Below are 24,802 nucleotides of genomic sequence, written 5' to 3' on the forward strand. Positions count from 1 at the left end.
ATGTGGCACGTGATATGTGGCACTGAAATACGTGGCACTGAAATACGTGGCACTGAAATACGTGGCACTGAAATACGTGGCACTGAAATACGTGGCACTGAAATACGTGGCACTTAAATACGTGGCACTTAAATACGTGGCACTTAAATACGTGATACGTGGCACTTAAATACGTGGCACTTAAATACGTGGCACTGAAATACGTGGCACTGAAATACGTGGCACTGAAATACGTGGCACTGAAATACGTGGCACTGAAATACGTGGCACTTAAATACGTGATACGTGGCACTTAAATACGTGATACGTGGCACGTGATACGTGGCACTGAAATACGTGGCACTGAAATACGTGGCACTGAAATACGTGGCACTTAAATACGTGGCACTGAAATACGTGGCACTGAAATACGTGGCACTGAAATACGTGGCACTTAGGCTATGTTCACATTTGCGTTGTGCGCCGCAGCGTCGGCGCCGCAACACACAACGCAAACAAAAACGCAGCAAAACGCATGCACAACGCTGCGTTTTGCGCCGCATGCGTCCTTTTTTTGATTGATTTTGGACGCAGCAAAAATGCAACTTGCTGCGTCCTCTGCGCCCGGATGCGTGCGCTGCAGTGACGCATGCGGCGCAAAACGCAAGTGCGACGCATGTCCATGCGCCCCCATGTTAAATATAGGGGCGCATGACGCATGCGGCGACGCTGCGGCGCAGACCGCAAATGTGAACGTAGACTTAAATAGCTGGATAGAGCTGGATCCGCGGGCTGTGATCTGGCCTACGCTCAGCACTCTGCGGAGCGCTGTCATTCAAAACACGTCCAACTCATTTTGGTGTTTAGTCCCAAAATGGAGGATGGAAGAAGAAAAGGGTTGGACAAGGAAATTACATCATTTCTTTTTTTTTTCCCCCCCACTGCAGTTAAAGCTTTATTTGTGTCAAACACAGTCAATCTGCAGAGAAAACTGCATCAAAAACCGCATCAAAAAACGCATCAAAAAACGCATCAAAAACGCACCAAAAACGCACCTGCGTTTTCTGCCAAGAGCTGCGGTTTTAGTCCTCAAAAAAAAAAGGATTGAAATCAGGAACGTGTGAACATACCCTAAGGATGGCTTGTTTCACCTGCATGGAGAGCTCCTTTGACCGCATGTTTACTTCACAGCAAAACCTTCCAAATGCAATCACCACACCTCAAATCAACTCCAGGCCTTTTATCTGCTTAACTGAGAATGACACAACGAAGGGATTGCCCATACCTGTCCATGAAATAGCCTTGGAGTCAATTGTCCAATTACTTTTGGTCCCTTTAAAAACAGGGTGGCACATGTTAAGGAGCTGAAACTCCTAAACACTTCATCCAATTTTAATGTGGATACCCTCAAATGAAAGCTGAAAGTCTGAGCTTCAACTGCATCTGAATTGTTTTGTTTAAAATTCATTGTGGTAATGTCTATACCCAAAATTAGAAAAATGTCTCTGTCCAAATATATATGGACTTAACTGTGTGTGTGTATGTGTGTATATGTATATATATATATATATATATATATATATATATATATATATATATATATATATATATATATATATATATATATCTATATATATATCTATATCATGCTCCTAAACCTAAAGGTGCCAAATGTAAATTTCTGGTAAAGAATCAGCAACAAGTGGAACACAATTGTGAGGTTGAACGAAATTTATTGATTTTACATTTTTGTGGAAATTCAAAAACTGAAAAGTGGGGCGTGCAATATTATTTGGCCCCTTTACTTTCAGTGCAGCAAACTCACTCCAGAAGTTCATTGTGGATCTCTGAATGATCCAGTGTTGTCCTAAATGCCTAATGATGATAAATATAATCCACCTGTGTGTATTGAAGTCTCCGTATAAATGCACCTGCTCTGTGATAGTCTCAGGGTTCTGTTTGAAGCACAGAGAGCATCATGAAGACCAAGGAACACAACAGGCAGGTCCGTGATACTGTTGTGGAGAAGTTTGAAGCCGGATTTGGATACAAAATGATTTCCAAAACTTTAAGCATCCCAAGGAGCACTGTGCAAGCGATCATATTGAAATGGAAGGATTATCATACCATTGCAAATCTACCAAGAGCCGGCCGTCCCTCTAAACTTTCATCTCAAACAAGAAGACTGATCAGAGATGCAGCCAAGAGGCCTATGATCACTCTGGATGAACTGCAGAGATCTACAGCTGAGGTGGGACAGTCTGTCCATAGGACAACAATCAGTCATACACTGCACAAATCTGGCCTTTATGGAAGAGTGACTAGAAGAAAGCCATTTCTCAAAGATATCCATAAAAAGTGTTGTTTAAAGTTTGCAACAAGCCACCTGGGAGACACACGAAACACGTGGAAAAAGGTGCTCTGGTCAGATGAAACCAAAATCGAACTTTTTGGCAACAATGCCAAACGATATGTTTGGCATAAAGGCAAAACGGCTCATCACCCTGGACACACCATCCCCACTGTCAAACATGGTGGTGGCAGCATCATGGTTTGGGCCTGCTTTTCTTCAGCAGGGACAGGGAAGATGGTTAAAATTGGTGGGAAGATGGATGGAGCCTGCAAAAGACCTGAGACTGGGATGGAGATTTGTCTTCCAACAAGACAATGATCCCAAACATAAAGCAAAATCTACAATGGAATGGTTCACAAATGTATCCAGGTTTTAGAATGGCAAAGTCAAAGTCCAGACCTCAATCCAATCGAGAATCTGTGGAAAGAGCTGGAAACTGCTGTTCACAAACGATCTCCATCAAACCTCACTGAGCTCGAGGGAAGGAAAAATGGGCAAGAATTTCAGTCTCTTGATGTATAAAACTGATAGACATACCCCAAGCGACTTGCAGCTGTAATCGCAGCAAAAGGTGGTGCAACAAAGTATTAAGTTAAAGGGGCCGAATAATATTGCACGCCCCACTTTTCAGTTTTTGAATTTCCACAAAAATTTAAAATAACCAATAAATTTCGTTCAACGTCACAATTGTGTTCCACTTGTTGATTCTTCACCAAAAATTTACATTTGGTATCTTTATGTTTTGAAGCATATGTGGTAAATGGTTGAAAAGTTCCAGGGGGCCGAATACTTTTGCAAGGCAAAAAAATAAATAATAAATATATATAAATGGTCACCATCCACGTTATGTCAAAGTTGTTTAAACCCAGCAATTTCATTAAAATCTATTGATGTATATGGAGAACTGCTCTATGTCGCGTTTTTAGGAGAGAGTACAGAAAAGTGGGATGGAGGTGAAATTCCAATGCCTGGTCCTTTTGTTTTTCGTAGAGATAAGCTGACTCTTCTTGCTCAAGCTTGGCAGAATATATATGGTGGGGGGCCTGGACCAATGCATGTAAATCAACAGCTATTGAGGGTGTATGAGAAGCTTTTTTTTTTTTTTCGTGTGTGTTCTTGCCTTTACTAACTGTTCCTTGGTATTAACTATTATTAGGGGCTTGTCTGGTCACAGTGATTACAGACTTCCTGTATGTGACTGTTGAATCATGACAGTGTGCAATGCACACACTGTTACTCTTCCCCTGTATTCCCCGTGCAGGTGGGTATTCACATATCCTCATGTATGCAGTTTGCATACTTGAGATCACATGTTCGCTAGTCTGATGCAGCTTCTCTGTTCTCTTCTAGTGAGAGAAGTTGGGTGAGACTAGTTTATCGCTAACCATCCACTCGCCTGCGGAATACTGAAGAAATGTAAGTGTGTACATTCAGCGATTGCAGACTTTTCTTCTGAGACTATAAAACCCCTTTAAGAACTTATTACAGTTTGTCTGTGTTCAGTAAATTTTGTTACAAAAATAATTTTTGGTATAATTTATTTTTTAACTATCAATGTGTTTTTACTGCTACCTCAGACATGGCATTGAAAAGTGCATACTACTACAGTATATGGCGTTATTAATCCAACAGTATCTGCAGCATTCCTGGGTGTGCTATTTGTTATCTGTAGAGGCTGTGATGAATGGCTGCTTTCTCTGCTGTATACTTGTGACTTTGCTTCTTATATGCAAACGTAAAAGCTGCTGGGGAATGACACAATATGTCACCCACTTGAGTGCAGCAGATCTATAAATTAATGTGCCAATAAGTTCAGCTAGTCTGTGCTGTCCATTAATTACAAGTTTGATTGACAGCATAGTGTGCAGTCAGAAAAAAATTAATTTTGCAGGGAAGCATTACTTAGTGGCGTGAAAAAATGTTTGCCTGCCTCCCATTCTTCTGCATGTTTGTCACACTTACGGTAAATGTTTCAGATCCACCAAACAAATTTAAATATTAGACAAAAACAACATGAGTAAACACAAAATGCAGTTTTTTGTTTTTTTTTGTTTTGGTTTTTTTTAAGATAAAGTCTTTATTAAAGGAAATAGAAATCCAAACCTACAGGGCTCTGTGTGAAAGTGATTCCCCCCACCTCCCTTAAAACATAAATTATGTGGTTTATCACATCTTTGGGAAGTGTAATTCAAATTCCCTAGCCACACCCAGGATTGATTACAGCCACACCTGTTTTCAATCAAAAAATCACTTAAATAGGTGATAGGACAAGTGAAGTAGGCCAAAAGATCCTCCAAAGCTAGACATCATGCAGCAATCCAAAGAAATTCTTGTACAAATGAGAAAGTAATTTAGATCTATTAATTTGGAAAAGCTTCTAAAGCCATTTCTAAAGCTCTGGGACTCTCCACAGACAAAGCCATTATCCACAAATGGCGAAAACATGTAACAGTGGTGAACCTTCCCAGGAGTGGCCGTCCAACTAAAATTATCCCAAGAGCGCAATGACTATTCATCCAACAAGTCACAAAAGACCCCACAAACACATCCAAGGAACTGCAGGCCTCACTTGCTTTAGTTAAGATCAGCGTTCATGACTCCATTATGATAGAGACTGGGCAAAAATGGTCTGCACGACAGAGTTCCATGACACAAAAAACACTGCTGACCACTAAGAATATAAAGGCCATTTTGCCAGAAGACATCTTGATGATCCGCAATACTTTTGGGAGAATACTCTGTGGACTGACGAGACAAAAGTTGAAGTTTTTGGAAGGTGTATGTCCTATTATTAGTGATGAGTGAGTGTACTCGTTGCTCGGGTTCTTCCGAGCACGCTCGGGTGATCTCCCGAGTATTTGTTAATGTTCGGAGATTAAGTTTTCATCGCCGTAGCTGAATGATTTACAGCTATTAGCCAGCTTGATTACATGTGGGGATTCCATAGCAACTAGGCAACCCCCACATGTACTCAGCCTGGCTAATAGCTGTAAATCATTCAGCTGCGGCGATGAAAACTTAATCTCCGAACACTAAAAAATACTCGGAGATCACCCGAGCGTGCTTGGGAAAAGCCGAGCAACGAGTATACTCGCTCATCACTACCTATTACATTTGGCAAAGAAGTAAGACAGCATTTTTGAAAAGGAACGTCAGGCTTCAGGACCTGGATGTCACAACGGTCTTTGGAAAATAAAGTGGGGCCTCAAACTGTAACTGGGACCCTAACCTTGTGTCAGGATTCTGAACATTTTTTACCTTTTGTGCATTACTGCCCTTTTCCAACATGGCGTCTTTGGTCTCATGTGCACTTGAAAAAAAAACTTGAAAAAAAACCCGCTTAAACGCATTCTCATGGAATCCTATGGGATTCCGCAGTTGCTGTGCCCATGCTGCGGATTTTGCCGCTGCGGTATCGCATAGCGGTAAAATCCACAGCATGTTAGTTATTTCTGCGGAATCGCAGCGATTCCGCCGCCATAGGATTGTATTGAAACGCTCACTTTACGCATGTGGTTATGCCCACCATGCGTAAAGTGAGCGCTTCATGTGCGGATGGTACCCAGGGTCTGGAGGAGAGGAGACTCTCCTCCAGGCCCTGGGTACCATAGTCCTGTTTAAAAAAAAAAAAAAAGGGAAAGAAAGAAAAGAAAAAATAGTGATATACTTGCCTTCCTCCCGCCTCTCAGCGGTGCACGCGGCGACTTCCGTTCCCAGGGATGCATTGCACGAATCACCTGGGATGATGACGCGGTCACAAAGGTCCTTCGTGCAAATCATCCCTGGGAACAGAACGTACCGGGAGCGCCGCTGAGGAGATCAGGGGCCGTCGGAACGTGAGAATAACAATATTTTTTATTGTTTTAATTTTTTACATTCTATCTTTTACTATTGATGCTGCATAGGCAGCATCAATACTAAAAAGTTGGTCACACTTGTCAAGCACTCTGCTTGACAAGTGTGACCAACCTGTCAATCACTTTTCCAAGCGATGCTTCAAATCGCTTGGAAAAGCGCAAGCAAATCTGTAAGCTAAAAATGCTTGCAAAACGCTTGTGTTTTGTGGGAAAATGCATGCGAATTCCGCATGCGTCTTACCCGCGGCAGGGAGTTGTGGAAATGCTGCAGACATTTCCACAGCATTTCTGCAACGTGGGAACATAGCCTTACAATTCTGTAAGGATGAGTGGGACAAAATTCCTCCAGCGTGTTGTAAAAGACTCATTGCCAGTTATTGCAACCGCTTGATTGCAGTTGTGGCTGCTAAGGGTGGCCCAATCAGTTATTACTTTGAGGGGGCAATCACTTTTTCACACAAAGCCCAGGAGGTTCCGGTTTCTTTTTCCCTTAATAATAATGACCTTCATGTAGAAAAATGCATTTTGGGTTTACTCGTGTTATCTTTGTCTAATATTTAAATTTGCTGATCTGAAACATTTGCGTGACAGACATGCAAAAGAATAGAAAATCAGGAAGGGGTAAACATTTTTTCCCACCACTGTAGATACATACGGTAAGTTTTAGTTGCAGAGCCACAATTGCTTGTTATAACCTGGGTCGCTTCTAGCTTTTCTGCAGCATAAGGGAAAAATTCTATTAAAAAGATTTCTACCACAAATTTGGACATCCCTATATTATGAATGTGCAAATGTATACCACCAGTGAATTAACGGCATACATAAATATATACCGGAAGTGAATAAACTGCATGCGCAAATATAAAATAGCTGCTGTGAATAAAGCGTATTCATAAATTTACAGTACTCTGCAAAGGTTTTGGGCAAGTGTGGGGGAAAAAAAATGCTTCAAAGAATGCATTGAAAAATAGAAGTGTTAAAGTGAGCCTGACAGCTGTTGCCTGAACAGAGTGCAGGTATCAGGCAGCATGTATCAGCTGTCCGGCTCCCTTTTTAATTGTTTATTTTGATCCATTCAAAGTGAGTGAACAAAATAGAAATATACTGTAAATCCAATCAATTTTGGTGTGACTGCCCTATTCCTTCAGAACCGCATCAAATCATCTAGATACACTTGCACAGTTTTTGAAGGAATTCTGCAGGGAGCTTGTTTCACACATCTTGGAGGACTAATAACAGATCCTCTGTAAATGTAGGTTTGTGCAAATTATTCTGGCTCTTCGTGTAATTCCACACAAGCTCGATGGTAAGAACAGGGCTCTGTGGGGCCCATATTATAGCTCACAGGATTTCATGGGTTTGCCACAACAGAGCAGAGCCAGAAGACCTCATCGTTTGACTTCCCCTACTCCTGCGCTGAATAGAAGCACTTCACCACCTTCTTAAATGGTGTAAATTTTAGGCAGTGCAGGGTTTAATTTGCTCTGTTCAAAGCTCTGAGAGCTAGGGCTTTCAGCTAAGCACGGTTAACTACGCCTATCCCCCTATATAATTTGGGTCCTGACTGACACACATCACAGATGGCTGTGAGGATAGTACTTGGTGGTTATAAGAGTAGGCGTTTGGATTTATCTGTGACTGTTGCTTGGTTTAGTGAGTATGATTCCCTTTCTTCTCCTACTTTGGTTTTACCCCATCCTCCACTCCTTGGTGCATTCCTCTGTTATATGTGAGTATATATTTGTATGCCTGGTATTTTCCATTTCCCCTGTTCGTGTTACCTTGTTCGTCTGATTGGTGTACTACTGTGCACTGCTCTTCCATTTGTGGGTGGGGGGAGGGTACAGACGGAGGGTGGATTCAGAAGATAAGGCAAGGTACTTGGCCCCAGCTTCTTCACCTTCAGAAGTAACCCAGGGAACAGGGCGAGCTAGAGCGCCCCTTGGCGTTGGAGACAGGGAAGGAGCCCCTGGTTCTGGGACACTCGACAATAGAGCTGTGACACAGGACTTTATCTTCAGTGTAAAGAAAAACAATTCTTAATGTCATTGGCTCCAAATCTATTCTGCAACAGGACAACAACCTCAAACATATAGCCAATCAGACACCTCCCTGATGGTATTGCAGGATGGATAATTATCTTCTCAGCATTGAGGACATAAAGATATGGACCATGTAGATGACCAAAGATGCAATGGTCAGCAAAGCAAACTTAGTGTGCCAGATGAGTCGCATCATCCTTACTTTGCTTCAAAATTGGAAGTTGTCCAGCGAACTACAGCTGCACCCATCTACTGTTTGGAAAAGTCAGGCAAAAAGTAGTCTTCATTAAAAAATGCAGCCAAAAGCCATACCTTCAACATGGAAACAAGGCTAAATGACACTATGCACAAAAAACATAGGACTTGGGGTGCAGAAAATATTTTGGCTGCTTTTGTTACAGCCAAATATTTCACATTTTGACAGTCAGGCTGAGAGAAAAATTTGTTGGATCTGAACAGCCCTTGAATAACAGGGCACAGTGTGCTATCTGATCAAAAAATGGATACTGATTTATACACTCGTCTGCATGAATCCTTAAGGTGCGTGTCCACAGTCCGGATTTACGTTGCTTTGGACGGAGCGGAAAGCCTGCTCCGCCCAAAGCGCCGCCCCCTTCTGAACGCGCGGTGAATCTCTGCACCCTATGCATAGGGCCCTGTGATTTACCTTGTGGCGATGGAGCAGTGCCGCAAGGTAAACAGACATGCTGCGTTCTAAAAAGACGCGCCGCATGTCCGGAAACGCAGGGCCGTCGGGTGCGTGTTCACATGCATAGTGGAAACGGGATTTCATAAAATCCCTTCCACTATGCTGTAACATCTCCGGTTGTATGCAGCGTTCAATCCGCAGCTAATCCGTATGTAAACCGGCCTGTGGGGACACACCCTTAGTCTGACTACTTTTTTTTTTTTATTCATTTTGCTATTTGATACAAATTTAACGGTCAACACTTCTATTACAGTATTGTTATGGTTTAGGAATTGTTTCTCATTTGACTAAAATTTTTGTACAGTACTCTAGGACAGAGAATAAACAGTGTGAATATATACCTGTAGTGAATACATTTTATATGCAACTATAGATTTCCAATTCGGCTTCTTTCACACTTCTGTAGGTCGGGGTGCGTCATAATGCAGCGAATTGACGTATCAATGGACGTTGTGAAAATAGAGTAAAAAGTGTGTAACGCATCCGGTTTTATGACAGATGTGTCGAATAGGAATTTTCAGGTATAAATTTCGAGAGAGATTTTTTATTTTTTTTCCCCTGACTAGAAAATCCTTCCAGGCATGCTCAGAATAGAAGAACGCAAAACGTCACTGGATTCCTGGTTTTCACCGGCAACGACGCATCCTGCGTCCATAGACAACGACGTATGCTGCAGGATGCGTCGTTGCACGTTTTTCCGACGCTGACAAAAAACGTTTCATTTAACTTTTTTTCTAGACGACGGACCGCTATTTTACAACGGATCCAGTGCACGACGGATGAAATGGATGGCCATCCGTCACAATCCGTCGCTAATACAAGTCTATGGGAAAAAACAGGATCCTGCAGAAAAATTTGCAGGATCCTGTTTTTTCAAAAAACGATGGATTTCGACGGGAGGGAAAAGACAGAAGTGTGAAAGAGGCCTTAAATACGCAATATACATTTATTTTTCTCAGCATAGCATAAACTGTACATAAATATATACCTTTAGTGAATACACTGTTTATAAATATATGCTTGCAGTGAATAATTGAAAATGGGCTACCAAGTTGGCCTTTACTGGCTCTGCTTTGACATTCTCCTTTATGAATTGTGCCAGTTATTTAGCAGTGTTACATTTTTTTTGATGGTGCTACCAAGTGGCTGGTGTTGAACAAAACTATGGCACAGCTCAATCCACATAGTATAACCAGACACCAAAGTAACACCAACCTGTTAAATAGTGCAGGCAGTTAATGCTGTATATAGTGCAGTTAATTCCCCCGGTGTTGGGCTTCTGGTACAGTCCCACTCTCTGTGCCTCCTGGTCTTCTGTTCCTTTTTCCTGCTCTTACTTTCTAATGTTGACTACCCTCCTCATGCTTTCTCTCTGCAATTCTCACTGGCTTCATGCCTCTTTTCCATTTCGCTCTCTTGTTCTCCTCCCGTTCCTGGAGCGCTAAGATTCGCTAGCTTATAAACTGATCCAAGGGGCAGGTCTAGAAGGGGGTTGAGCAACCAGTTGGCTGGAAGAGGATGGTCAAGTTGGAATTTCTCTCCTCTTCTCGCTAGTGGCCAACAGTACTCGGGGAACAGGTGATTCCCCAATTCAGGACAACCTTATACAGTCAGGGGATGGCGGCTCAAGTGTCAGGCTTTGTGGCAATGGATAGAATAAAAAAGGGGGGCAGTGTAATAGGAAGGGCCGACACTGACCCTGCATCCTTCTTACGCGCCATTTACTGAAAGATTAGTGTGAACGAGTGTTCTTAAGAGCTCGTGTTTCATTGTAATCTTTTAGTGTAAATAGGCTGCCGTTCATGCGTTGAATGAATGAAAGTCTCGTTCTTTGGGTAAAATGATCTGTTTTGGCGTTTAAAAGATCCTCATTCTCGCCGGTGCATCATCCTGTGTAAATGGGCCTGGCACTACCATAAACTATATGGCAGCCTATTGAATAAGCTGCCGAAGGGTAAAGGTTTCCGAATTGGCGATTATGTAGTGCCATCGGCCAGTCTGTGAAAACAGACCCTTAGAGACACTGCAGACCGCTCGTTGCCTGAGGCAAGATCTTGCCTCATAGCATATGTGGCCCTGCATAGAACTAAGTTTTTAGCTCTTTGTACATTCTGCTTACTCCTCACTCTGTGTCCACGGTAATTACAACCACTAACTAGATCTGTGCAACTTGCTATCAGCACATACTTAAACAGTATATCCTGATTTATTTTCCATTCCTTAATTTCTGCTGCAGGATCTTAGTTTGCCAAATGGTACCCCTGCGGACACATCAAGCCCAGCTTCTTCATCGTCACTTCTTAACCGGCTGCAGCTAGATGATGACATGGATGGCGAGACAAGGGACTTATTTGTTACAGTTGATGACCCAAAGAAACATGTGTGCACTATGGAAACCTATATAACGTACCGGGTTATGACCAAGGTAACTCTTTAAGTATGCTATTATTGTGTATCTCTCTTCTGTGCATTCCTCAGGAAGAATTACGTTTTGCATGGATACTGGACAACTCCTTTAAAGAGACTGTGAAGGTCAACTATCTTCTAAGACTGAATAATTTTCTTGATGTTTCACTGATCATGCAAGGTGACAAAGACCTATCAAAAGCAGTTTACTGTTTCTGCTTAAATTATTTGGGATGAAGTTGCTTGATGACAGCGCTTTTATTGTTTCTGAGCAGAATTAAGAATGTGACTTTGGTGTGAGCCAGCCACTACATTTATTATAAAAAGGAACAAATGAAAAAAAAATCTTAAAAAATGATATTTCTAGCGTACATTTATGGCATATCACAGGACACACCATAACGTTACAGTAGTTGCAGGTCCACCAAATAGGAAAGCAGGAACATGTCTCATGCCAGCAGTGGTCAGAATTCCCATACAAATGATTGGGTATTCGGACCACCTCTACACTGAGTGAGATGTATACCCCCTCTCCAAAGTTGTGAAACACAGTAGTTTTTTATTTTTTTTAGTGACATTAGTCAGATAAGAATAGAACTTCCTGACTAGAAATGCAAGGATGATAATGGACCATTAGCTAAACAACCATTGCTCAAACAGAAACCACACAGCATTCCATATATTTTATTATTTATTTTTTTAACTCTTTCTTTTCCTTTCACAGACTACAAGATCCGAATTTGACCTTCCTGAGTATTCTATACGTCGACGGTACCAGGATTTTGATTGGATACGGAATAAACTTGAAGAAACCCAGCCTACTCACTTCATTCCCGTAGGTAGTATTGTACTGTTGCCTAAAAGAGATATGGAATTGTGTCTTTGATGTACCAGACTACAGCACTCTTACAGTATATTGATGTCCTATCATCCAGGATAGGTCGTCAATGTCCGATTGGTGGGGGTGCAGCTCTTGACACCACCACCGATCAGTTGTTACTGGTGCCAGCGGTGGCCAGATGTAATCGGTTAGAGAGCTGCGCTGCTCAGCTTCATCAACTGTATAGTTGCCACAGCGGGGAACTGCAGATCCATTCCTATTTTAAATAGGGGCAGATGTGCAGTTTTTCTGCCTTGACCAGTATACAGTTGACAGCTATACTGTGCAGCTCTGCAACTGATTGCATCCAACCACTGCCGGACAAGCTGATCTCTGAGAGTCTAGTACCCGCACTAATCTGATATTGATGACCTATCCTAAAGATATGCCATTTGTGTAAACGTACTGGACTGCATCTTTAACCCCTTCACCACCTTGGGATTTTCAGTTTTTGCTTTTTTCATAGTTTGCTCCCTTTTCTTCACAGAGCCATAACTTTTTATTTTACTGTCAATTTGGCCGTGTGAGTGCTTGTTTTTTGCAGGACAGCGCATACCGTGAAGAGGTTAAAAATACTTTTAAAAACATTTTTTTTACCCTTTTTACTTGCCTCAATAGTCTTTTTAGGAGACTTGAAGCTGCGATCATCTGATCGCTTGTGCCACACATAGCAGGGCTTAGCTCAGCTATGTGTAGCATAAATTATCATCTGCTATGAACGCTGGCCATGGGTCAGCACCCATAGCAGATCTGCAATGACAAGCACAGGGGTATCATGCAGACCCCCAGTTGTCATGCCAACCCATTGGCACCCTGTGATTATGTGATAGGGGCACCGATGGCGCGTGGTTTGTGATGTGCTTCTGGCGAAAGGATGCGGGCTCAGCGATGGAGCCTTCATCGAAGCGAGGGTGGCGACCTATGATGTTCGTATATGTCATAGGTCTTAAAAAGGGTTACAGGGAACCTGTCACTAGAAAAAACGCTATTAACCTGCAGGTATGGTGTTAATCTGCAAGTTAATAGCGTTATTAAACTGCCTGGCACTCGCACTTTGCTGAACACTGCGGGGAGAAAATTAATATATATTATTTATTTTTTTGACCCTCCACAGCATTCCGGTTTCAGTGATGAGGGCGGCACCAGCATGGTTTCAGTCGCTGCTCTGAGTATAGAGAGCAGAACTGTAGCGCTTCCCTGTCCCTGACTGACACTCCCTCTGCATTGGGGTTGGCTGACAGTCAGGGCCGGGGACACAGCTACAACCTCTGCTCTGTATTCTCAGAGCAGTGACTGACCCAGCGCTGGTGCCGCCCCCATGACTGTAACCGGAATGCTGTGGGAAAGTAAAGATAATTTTTTCCACACAGTGTTTGGCGAAGTGCAGGTGCCAGGCAGGTTAATAACGCTATTAACATGCAGATTAACCCTATATCTGCAGGTCCAAAGTGTTTTTTTGATAACCGGTTCCATTAAATGGAGTAGTCTGAGAAATGTAATAAAAATAAATAAAATAAAGTACATTTAAATATTTCAGCTTTTACTAAATACCTTTTATTTAGCAAAAAGGTTATCTTTTGACTCCAAGGTGCTGTACATGGGAATGGGTTACATCAAAATACATGTCACTTACAGTAGACAAACCTAACAAAGGTAGACTGGCACAGAGGAGCCTGCACTTGTGCGCTTACATTCTACAGGATTATGGAGAAGCAGGTTGGGGGTGGCAGCAGCTCCGAGGGGGTTGAGGTGGCAGCGCGGTCATTGCAGGTTGTAAGCACATGTTCTAAATATTAAAATATTCTAAATATTTATGAGATCCTCTCCGTCTGTCAGTGTTGGAGAAGAGGTTCTTAGGGGGCTGTAGAAATGGTTATCTCTTTAACAAATAAAGTTGTCCATGAAGTAGTATTCCCCATTTGGATGTTTAGGGCATGTCCATTGGATTTTTCTGGTAGATCATAGTTCATCTCTGGGATCCTTTCCCATATCTAAATCGGAGGGGCCATGGTTCTGTGGCCACTATGAATAGCTGAGCACAGCTTCCATTGAAGTGAATAAAGAGAGCTGTGCATGCATAATTATTTCTTCATTTACAGTGTCTAGGGTAGTAATGGTGAACTTTTTAGAGACCAAGTGCCCAAACTGCTACGCAAAACCCTCTTATTTATTTCAAACGTATCAACATCGCAAATTAACCTGAATATTGAGGTTTTTGTCCCCTTACTTGTATAATGACCCCCATGCTGATATAACGTCCCCCAATGCTGGTCCACTTCCATTCTTTCCAGCGCATTTTAAAAAGAAACAAACAATTCTACTCGCCTTCCCCTCTCCCACACATTGTGGTGTCCTCTTCTGTAGTGCGTAGCTGACTTCGACGTGCCGGTACGGGCAACTCATGACATCACTGTCAAGCCGACGTCCGCTGCCAGCCTCTGATTGGCCTGCGGATCTCTGCACCACAATACATGTCACCTGAATGTGCGTCCCCGGACGTACATCCGTATGAAATTGACCTTGGTGAGCTCCCCTGCTGCACAGGCGCTGTCACTCCCTCTGCCACCACTATCGTTACGCCTCTGGAAAGATCGGGGTGATGACACGGGTGCCCACAGAGTGGGCTCTGAATGTCCCCTTTGGCATGCATGCCATAGGTTTGCCATCACTGGTCTAGGGGGTTATCTATCATACATTGATAGCAAATTCTTTGGATAAGCCAGTCATGTCTAAGATGGGAATACCCCTCAAGGATCCAAAAACTTTTATTAACCGATTATCATTTTTTCAACTCGGTTGGCATTGTTTACATGGAAAACTATTACTAGCAATATTTTACTAAAAACTTTCTAAGGCCACGTTCACACTTTGCGGTTTTTCCCGCGGATCCGCGGCGATTTTGATGCTGCGGGTCCGCAGCAGTTTCCATAGTGTTTACATTAACATGTAAACCCTATGGAAACCGCAAACCGCAGTGCACATGCTGCGGGAAAAACCGCGCAGAAACGCAGCGGTTTAAAACCCGCAGCATGTCACTTCTTTGTGCAGAATCGCAGCGATTCTGCACCCATAGGAAAGCATTGAACCGCTTACTTCCCGCATGGGGCTGTGCCCACGATGCGGGAAGTAAGCGGATAATGTGCGGTTGCTACCCGGGGTGGAGGAGAGGAGACTCTCCTCCATGCCCTGGGAAGCATAAATAGTGAAAAAAAAAAAAGAATAAAAAAAAAAAAATCATGTCATACTCACCTCTCAGCGCTGCACGCGGCCGTCCGGTCTCAGTTACTGTGCGAGCAGGACCTGCGGTGACGTCGCGGTCACATGACCGTGATGACGCCGCGGTCACATGACCGTGACGTCACGAAGGCCCTTCTCGGCACAGCATCTTTGGAACCGGAGCGCCGCGTGCAGCGCCGAGGAGATCCGGACATCAGAGGGTGAGTATAACCAATTTTTATTATTTTTAACATTACTATTGATGCTGCATATTGCTGCATATGCAGCATCAATAGTATAGGAGTAATCCCGCAGCGGAAACTGCGGAACAAACCGCGATGAATCTGCAGGGATAACCGCAGCGGTTTTGCCCTGCAGATTTATCAATTCCGCTGCGGGAGAACCGTGTGTGAAGTGTGAAGCAAAGTGTGAACGTGGCCTTAGAAAAATCCGCAGGTAGAACGCACTGCTTTTTACCTGTGGTTTTTGTGCAGATTCCACCTGCGGTTTTACACTTGCGGATTCCTTTTGAGGAGCAGGTGTAAAAAGCTGCGGAATCCGCACAAAGAATTGACCTGCTGCGGAAAATGAACGGCAGCGTTTCCGCTCGGAATTTTCTGCAGCGTGTGCACTGCGGATTTTGTTCTCGATAGGTTTACCTGGTACTGTACAAGGCAAGGAAAACTGCTTCAGATCCACAGGCAAATCCGCAACGTGTGCACATACCCTAAAGGTTTTTTTTTTTTTTTTTGGGTGGAGAGGGGGACTTGGTGACACTTCCAAACATACATAGTACGCCTCTTATGCCGGGAATCGTACAGCTGGCTTCAGAGGAGCAATGATGTGGGTGAAGAACGCCACTCACATGCGTCAGTTTTGTAGAGAGTTGGCGATCGTGCCCACAGGGGCGTGATAACATGTTGTGAGAGCCAATTAGTCTGAGGAAAACCATGCCCCATCGACTAGTCAGATGCCTAATTGGCATATGAAACTCAGTTTATAAAGCCTTTTTTTTTTTTTTTTTTTTAAATGGGTATATGTTTTTTTTTTTTAAGCACAATAGAGGGCTGGTTAGGCAGGGTATTTAGCAACTAATAGTTTAATGCTGGTGGTTTGGGCATGGGGGATCTGTCAGGTTCCCTTTTAAGGCTGAATTGTATGGTGTTTCATAACCCATAAAGCTGTTTATCGTAAACTGAAGATGTGGTTTGTGCTTCATTTCAGCCTCTTCCAGAGAAATTTGTTGTTAAAGGTGTTGTAGATCGGTTTTCAGAAGAGTTTGTGGAAACCAGAAGAAGGGCATTGGACAAGTTTCTCAAGAGGATTGCCGACCATCCAGTACTCTCCTTCAATGAGCACTTCAATGTGTTTCTTACTTCTAAGGTTAGCCTAATGACGTATTGCTAGTTGTGAAAAACATTCAATTTTATTGATCAAATTTGCCTTACTGATTCTTTTAGGTATAAAATACCACTATATATGTAGAATGATCTCCCTTTTATGCAATGACTAATCTAGTTAAACATTTTTTGTGTGTGACATTAAGAGGACAAGTGTAAACCAATGCCATTTTTCCACAATGGAACAAAGCTGGTTACTCCAACCTCCACTCCCCAAACCTTTTGGTACCCACATTTGTTGGGCCCTGGCTCTTCTACATTAACGAACCTCTGTGTTCCCACATTAAAGGGAACCTGTCACCTGAATTTAGCGGGACCAGTTTTGGGTCATATGGGCGGGGTTTTCGGGTGTTTGATTCACCCTTTCCTTACCCGCTGGCTACATGCTGACCGCAATATTGGATTGAAGTTCATTCTCTGTCCTCCGGAGTACACGCCAGCGCAAGGCAATATTGTCAGTTTTAGAATTTAGTGAACCTAGCAAAAAAGCCAAACAAAAAACCAGTTTGGGATTGCACTTTTTTTTGCAATTTCACCACACTTTTTTTTCCTGTTTTCTAGTACACAATATGGTAAAACCAATGGTGTCGTTCAAAAGTAAAACTCGTCCCCCAAAAAATAAGCCCTCACAGAGCCATATTGACAGAAAATTAAAAAAGTTATGGCTCTGGGAAGAAGGGGAGCTAAAAATGAAAACGGAAAATGGCCTGGGGGTTAAGGGGCGCATTTAAGCAAACCTCAAATTTCTAGATACTTATGAAAGCTCTAAAGGTACACACTGATGCAAATTAGTCTGCCTGCAATTCGTCCATTATAAAAAATTACGTATGCCTGATTTAGGGAGATTCATAAAGGTGGAAGTAATCTATATATATGAGGCATCGTGATTACTCGCTAATCCCGCCCCCTGCACAGTAGCTCTGCCCCCCACCATATCACCACACATAATCCCGCCTCCCACCACATCACCACACACAATCCCTCCCCCACCACATTACCACACACAATCCCGCCCCCCCACATCACCACACAGAATCCTGCCCCCCACCACATTACCACACACAATCCCGCCCCCCACCACATTACCACACACAGTCCCGCCCCCCACCACATTACCACACACAGTCCCGCCCCCCACCACATTACCACACACAATCCCGCCCCCCACCACATTACCACACACAATCCCGCCCCCCCACCACATCACTACACATAATCCCGCCCCCACCACATCACCACACACAATCCCGCCCCCCCACATTACCACAGATAATCCCGCCCCCACCACATCACCACACACAATCCCGCCCCACACCACATCACCACACACAATCCCGCCCCCACCACATCACCACACATAATCCCGCCCCCCACCACATCACCACACATAATCCCGCCCCTCACCACATCACCACACATAATCCCGCCCCATCACATTACCACACATAATCCCGCCCCATCACATTACCACACATAATCCCGCCCCCATCACATTACCACACACAATCCCGCCCCCCCACATTACCACACACAATCCCGCCCCCCCACATTACCACACAAGGCTCCGTCCCCACACATTACCACACGAGGCTCCGTCCCCACACATTACCACACGAGGCTCCTGAGCGTTAGCTGGCTGGAAACAGCTAGTTCTTTGATAAAGCCACTAATCGATGTACTTGAGCTTTTATTGAAAGTTAACCCCTTTTGTACATCGGACGTAATATTCTGTCCATGTTCCCTGGGCCTATTTGACCAGGGACAGAATATGACGTCATTGCGATCGCCTGTGCACACAAACCGCTCCTGACACTTTAACCCCTGAAATGCTGCGATCGAACAGGATTGCAGCATTCTGGAAGCCGGCAGAGGGCCGACAGTCCCACTGCCTTTGGATCGGAGACCTTGCAGTGTGACGTGGAGCCCCTCTTGTTGCTGGTGACCCAATGTCATCATCCGGGTCACCAGAGCTAGGAAACTTGATGATCATGCACAGTGTATGATCAGCAAGTTTGTCCGTGCAAAGCTGACAGTTTCTACAGCATGGACATAACATAGATGTTATGTGCCCGAAAATGGTACCTATAAAAACGTCTACTCGTCCTGCAAAAAAGACCTCACATGACACTGTGGGCCAAAATATGGAAAAATTATAGCTCTCAAAATGTGGTGATGCAAAAACTATTTTTTGCAATAAAAAGCGTCTTTTAGCGTGTGACAGCAGCCAAACATAAAAACCCACTATAAGGCCTCTTTCACACATCCTGATATTATAAGACACCTTTCCATTACTAATCCTTTCGTTGTATTGTAAATAAAGACACAGCCAGAATAAATAAAACAAAGCACAGTTTTCCATTTTTATTTAAAGCACAGCTATACTATCCTAACACCTAATTACACCAAAGCCCTCATTCTCCTGTAATCAAAACAAAAATAAAAAAACGCATTATCCCTCAATTCTCCGTCATTCTGTCACACTCCGTTATCCATGTCTGGGGGGGTAAATAGTTTTCAACCTGGACAGTGCCAAGATGCGACCGTCAAGGCTGAGAACCACTGGAGAATGAGCTGCTGGGAACGCAGCGTCGGAGACTGGGGGTGACGTCATCAAGGTTACCTCCAGTCACTGAGGCTGTGTTCCCTGCCGGGCTGAACTGCCATGACCTTGGTGAGATCCCGCTAGCACCCGCAGATCTTACCGAGGTCACGGCAGTTCAGCTGTGGATATTCAGGGATATTGCTGTGTTTTTTTATTTTTGTTTTATTACAGGAGAGTGAGGGCTTCGGTGGAATTAGTCATTAGGTGGGTGAGTATAACTGTATTTTGTTGTTTTTAAATTAAAAATGGAAAACTGTGTTTTGTTTTATTTCTAACAAAAGACTTTATTCTGGCTGTGTCTTTATTTACCATACAACTATAGGATTAGTAATGGATAGGTGTCTAAGAGACGCCTCTCCATTACTAAGCCGTGGGCTTGATGTCACCTGACAATACAAAGGTGACATCAACCCCACAAATATGAACCCCACTTGCCATCGCTACAGGGCAAGTGGGAAGAGCTGGGCAAATAGATGTGTCTTTTCTGGGCAGCTGCGGGCTGCTATTTTTAGGCTGGGGAGGGTCAATATCCCCTTACCAGTCTGATAATACCTGCCCCAGCTGTGCGCTTTAGCAAGGATGGTTGCCAAAAATGGGGGGGACCCAACGCTGTTTTTTTTTTATTATTTATTTAAATAATTAAAACCGCGTGGCGTCCTCTCTATTCTTGATAACCAACCTTGTTGAATCTGACAGCTGAGGATTGCAGCCCCCAGCTGTGAGTTTTACCTGGCTGGTTATAGAAAATACAGGGGAACCCATGCCAGTTTTTTAAATTTATTTATAGCGCTGGCAGTGTCTGATGAATACCCCCAACATCCCCTCCTGCTGTCACTGTTATTAGCAGGGGTAGGCTGATGGGAGTAATAGTCCAATCAGCTGCCGCCTGCTGTCTCTTCACTTAAATGTAACTCCTCATTCTCCCCTGCTCACGCCGATTGCCGGCATAGCAGGAAAGAATGATGAGCCGTATTCAGCACCCGGCGCCGGGGAACAACGCTTACTGTAACGCTTCTTCCCTGGCACCTATGCGTGTCACACGGATGACATCTATGTGTGTTATCTATGTGCACGTGTCCAAGACGTTTTGCGGCCCATGCTGACTTTAAAAAACGGACATGTCGGCGTGTTTTGCCTACGGACACACGGTCTTTATACTGTGCCTTGCGAAAGTATTCGGCCCCCTGGAACTTTTCAACCTTTTCCCACATATCATGCTTCAAACATAAAGATACCAAATGTAAATTTTTGGTGAAGAATCAACAACAAGTGGAACACAATTGTGAAGTTGAGCGAAATTTATTGGTTATTTTAAATTTTTGTGGAAATTCAAAAACTGAAAAGTGGGACGTGCAATATTATTCGGCCCCTTTACTTTCAGTGCAGCAAGCTCACTCCAGAAGTTCATTGTGGATCTCTGAATGATCCAATGTTGTCCTAAATGCCTAATGATGATAAATATAATCCACCTGTGTATATTGAAGTCTCCGTATAAATGCACCTGCTCTGTGATAGTCTCAGGGTTCTGTTTGAAGCACAGAGAGCATCATGAAGGCCAAGGAACACAACAGGCAGGTCCGTGATACTGTTGTGGAGAAGTTTAAAGCCGGATTTGGATACAAAATGATTTCCAAAACTTTAAACATCCCAAGGAGCACTGTGCAAGCGATCATATTGAAATGGAAGGATTATCATACCACTGCAAAACTACAAGACCCTGCCGTCCCTCTAAACTTTCATTTCAAACAAGAAGAAGACTGATCAGAGATGCAGCCAAGAGGCCTATGATCACTCTGGATGAACTGCAGAGATCTTCAGCTGAGGTGGGACAGTCTGTCCACAGGACAACAATCAGTCATACACTGCACAAATCTGACCTTTATGGAGGAGTGGCAAGAAGAAAGCAATTTCTCAAAGATATCCATAAAAATTGTTGTTTAAAGTTTGCAGCAAGCCACCTGGGGGAGAAACCAAACGTGGAATAAGATTAGCTGGTCAGATGAAACCAAAATCGAACTTTTTGGCAACAATGTCAAACGATATGTTTGGCGTAAAGGCAACACAGCTCATCACCCTGAACATACCATCCATCCCCACTGTCAAACATGATAGTGGCAGCATCATGGTTTGGGCCTCTTCAGCAGGGACAGGGAAGATGGTTAAAATTGATGGGAAGATGGATGGAGCCAAATACAGGACCATTCTTGAAAAAAACCTGTTGGAGTCTGCAAAAGACCTGAGACTGGGACGGAGATTTGTCTTCCAACAAGACAATGATCCCAAACATAAAGCAAAATCTCCAATGGAATGATTCACAAATAAATGTATCCAGGTGTTAGAATGGCCAAGTCAAATTCCAGACCTCAATCCAATCGAGAATCTGTGGAAAGAGCTGAAAACTGCTATTCACAAACGATCTCCATCAAACCTCACTGAGCTCGAGCTGTTTGCCAAGGAAGAATGGGCAAGAATTTCAGTCTCTCGATGTACAAAACTGATAACCTTGCAGCTGGAATCGCAGCAAAAGGTGGTGCAACAAAGTGTTAAGTTAAAGGGGCCGAATTATTGCACGCCCCACTTTTCAGTTTTTGAATTTCCACAAAAATGTAAAATAACCAATAAATATCGTTCAACTTCACAATTGTGTTCCACTTGTTGTTGATTCTTCACCAAAAATTTACATTTGGTATCTTTATGGTCGAAGCATGATATGTGGGAAAAGGTTGAAAAGTTCCAGGGAGCCGAATACTATCGCAAGGCACTGTATGTATGTGTCTCTGGTACGTGCGAAAACTGTCACCACACTTACTGGAGATATGACGCGTGAAAGAGGCCTAAATCTGGCATCGCTGTAATTGCACTGACCCAAAGAATAAACTTGCCTGTTCATTTATACCGCATGAGGAACGACGTAAAAAATAATTAATACCAAATCTGCACATGGTGTTTATTTTTTCATGCAGCCACCCAAAGATCACAGTAAGGCTCAGCGCACATTTATCCTGCGCTCAGCACTTACACCGGGGTTTCCATGCAAATCTCTGAAATACGTGATTCAGACTGAACCTGCAGCAGAAGATTCCCTATAATGAGGCACTGTGGAAGCCAACTGACCTGTGATCCGATGGTATCCATCTTTTTAGGATTGCATAAATGTGATGTTGACCACAGTTTTGTGCACTTCCGAAAAGGATACCGCTGAACAGAGGCCAGATGGAGTCCAGAGTAACTCTGCTGCCTCACTATAGTGAAATGATCCTTCAGGGCTTTCATCTGAATCGCATCACTCGAAGATTTAGATTGAAACCCCAAAGTAAATGCTCAGCGTAGAGCGCCTGATAAATGTGATCCCAAAAGCTATGTAAAATGTTTCCAATCAAAGCTTCAACTCCATCCTCAAAAAAGCAAGTCCTCACTTAGGTCCGCCATCTGAGATAAATATAGGGGAAATATAGGGGGCTTCCACGATTCTGGTAGAACAAAGGCTGTGGAAAAGCAAAATGGCTCCTCAGCCGCCAAAACGAATTCAGCAAATTCTGCACTCTCAAATTCAAATGCCCCCTCTCTTCTGAGCCCCACAGTGTGCCTAAGTCACATATCTCGTCCATGTTCGGCATTTCTGAAGCGATGAGAGCCCACCTAACTTATGGGTTCATGTGTCCAGAAGCACGGGCTGGGCATAATGTACTGGTGACTGCAACGTACTGGTCACTACAGCGGCAGTTTGCAATTTTCACTCGGCAACATTCATTGCTGCTTGTTTCTGCAAAATAACCATGGAGTCAAAATCGTCAGTACACCTGTAGATAAATTCACCAAGGGGTATAATTTCCCGAATGGGGTCTCTTGAGGGGGATTCTGCTCTTTTAGCAATTAGGGGCTCTGTATATAGAGTCCGCAAACTGTTCTAGGAAAATCTGCGCAAATAGCACTCTGTCCCTCCCAAGTCTCTCCGTATGGCTAAGGCTACTTTCACACTAGTCCGTCAGTACGGACCGTCGGCCCGACGGACAGTGTGTTATTGTAGCATAACGTGGGCAGCAGACGCAGTTTTACAACGCATCCGCTGCCCATTGTGAGTTCCGGGGAGGAGGGGGCGGAGTTTCAGCCGCGCATGTGCGGTCGAAAATGGCGGACTCGACGCACAAAAAAACATTACATGGAACGTTTTTTGTGCCGACGGTCCGCCAAAACATGACGCATCCGCCGCAATGCGTCGCTAATGAAAGTCGTTTCCTGCGTTTTTTTCTCCGAAACGACGCATTGCGACGTGTGTCGAACTACGCTAGTTTGAAAGTAGCCTTAGTACTGTACAGCCACATATGAGGTATTGCCATGGTCAGTAGAAATTGTGGGATAAATTAAGGTGCCATTTTTACCCACTTCTTGTGTGAAAATGTAAAATCTTTAAGTATAGCAAAATTTTGGTGGTAAAAATGTAGTTATTTTGTCTTCACTGCCCAATAATATAAAATTCTGTGACACACCCGTGGTGTCAATATGATCACTGCACCCCTAGATGAATTCATTGAGAGGTGTAGTTTGTAAAATGGGGTGACTTATTGGGGGGTTCTGCTGTTCTGGCACCTCATGGACTCTCCCAATGGGTCATGGCAGCTGCAAACCGTAACAGTAAAATCTGGCGCTCCTTGCCTTCTGAGCTTTGCACTGTGCCTGAAAAATATTTCCCAATTTACATTTAGGGTATTGGCACACTCAGGAAAAAATGGAACTGACTTTGTTGTATAGAAAATTCCTAATAGCCCTTAGAAAAATTAAAAACTTTGGGCTAAAACAACATTTTGGTGGTAAAAATTTAATTTATTCTTTCTTCACCGCTCAGTGGTATAAAATTCTGTCAGGCACATGTGGTGTCAATATGATCACTGCACCCCTAGATGAATTTATTGGGGAGTGTACTTTGTAAAATGAGTTCACATATAGGGGGGTTCTGTTGTTCTGGCACCTCAGGGGCTCTGCCAATGTGATATAGCACCCTCAAACCATTCCAGCAAAATCTGAAAATCTGAACTCCAGTATGGCGCCTCTTCCCTTCCGAGCTTTGCACTGTGCCTCTAAAGTAGAATCCCCCCACATATGGGGTATCGGCATACTCCGGAGAAATTGCACAACAAAATGTATGGTGCAATTTCTCTTGTTACCCTTATGAAAATGCAAAATGTTGGGGCTAAAATAAAATTTTTGTGAGGAAAATTTGATTTTATTATTTTCATGGCTCAATGTTATAATTTTCTGTGAATCATCACCTGGGGTTTCAAAGTTCTCACCACACATCTAGATAAGTTCCTTGGGGGATCTAGTTTCCAAAATGGGGTCATTTATGGGGTTTTTCCACTG

General features: G+C 43.5%; 1 protein-coding gene across 2 annotated transcripts in view; it reads left to right on the forward strand.

Annotated features, from left to right (window-relative positions):
- The window catches only part of SNX30 (sorting nexin family member 30), a 117,251-nt gene that overhangs the window by 37,204 nt on the left and 55,245 nt on the right, over positions 1-24,802 (forward strand). For both annotated transcript variants that reach the window (XM_077251173.1, XM_077251165.1), the window contains exons 3-5: positions 11,177-11,365; positions 12,071-12,181; positions 16,667-16,825. In XM_077251173.1, coding sequence (XP_077107288.1) covers positions 11,177-11,365; positions 12,071-12,181; positions 16,667-16,825 — 459 coding nt within the window. The remainder of the gene's footprint in view (positions 1-11,176; positions 11,366-12,070; positions 12,182-16,666; positions 16,826-24,802) is intronic.

This window comes from Ranitomeya variabilis, chromosome 1, assembly GCF_051348905.1.
Source record: "Ranitomeya variabilis isolate aRanVar5 chromosome 1, aRanVar5.hap1, whole genome shotgun sequence".
Taxonomy (NCBI): Eukaryota; Metazoa; Chordata; class Amphibia; order Anura; family Dendrobatidae; genus Ranitomeya; species Ranitomeya variabilis.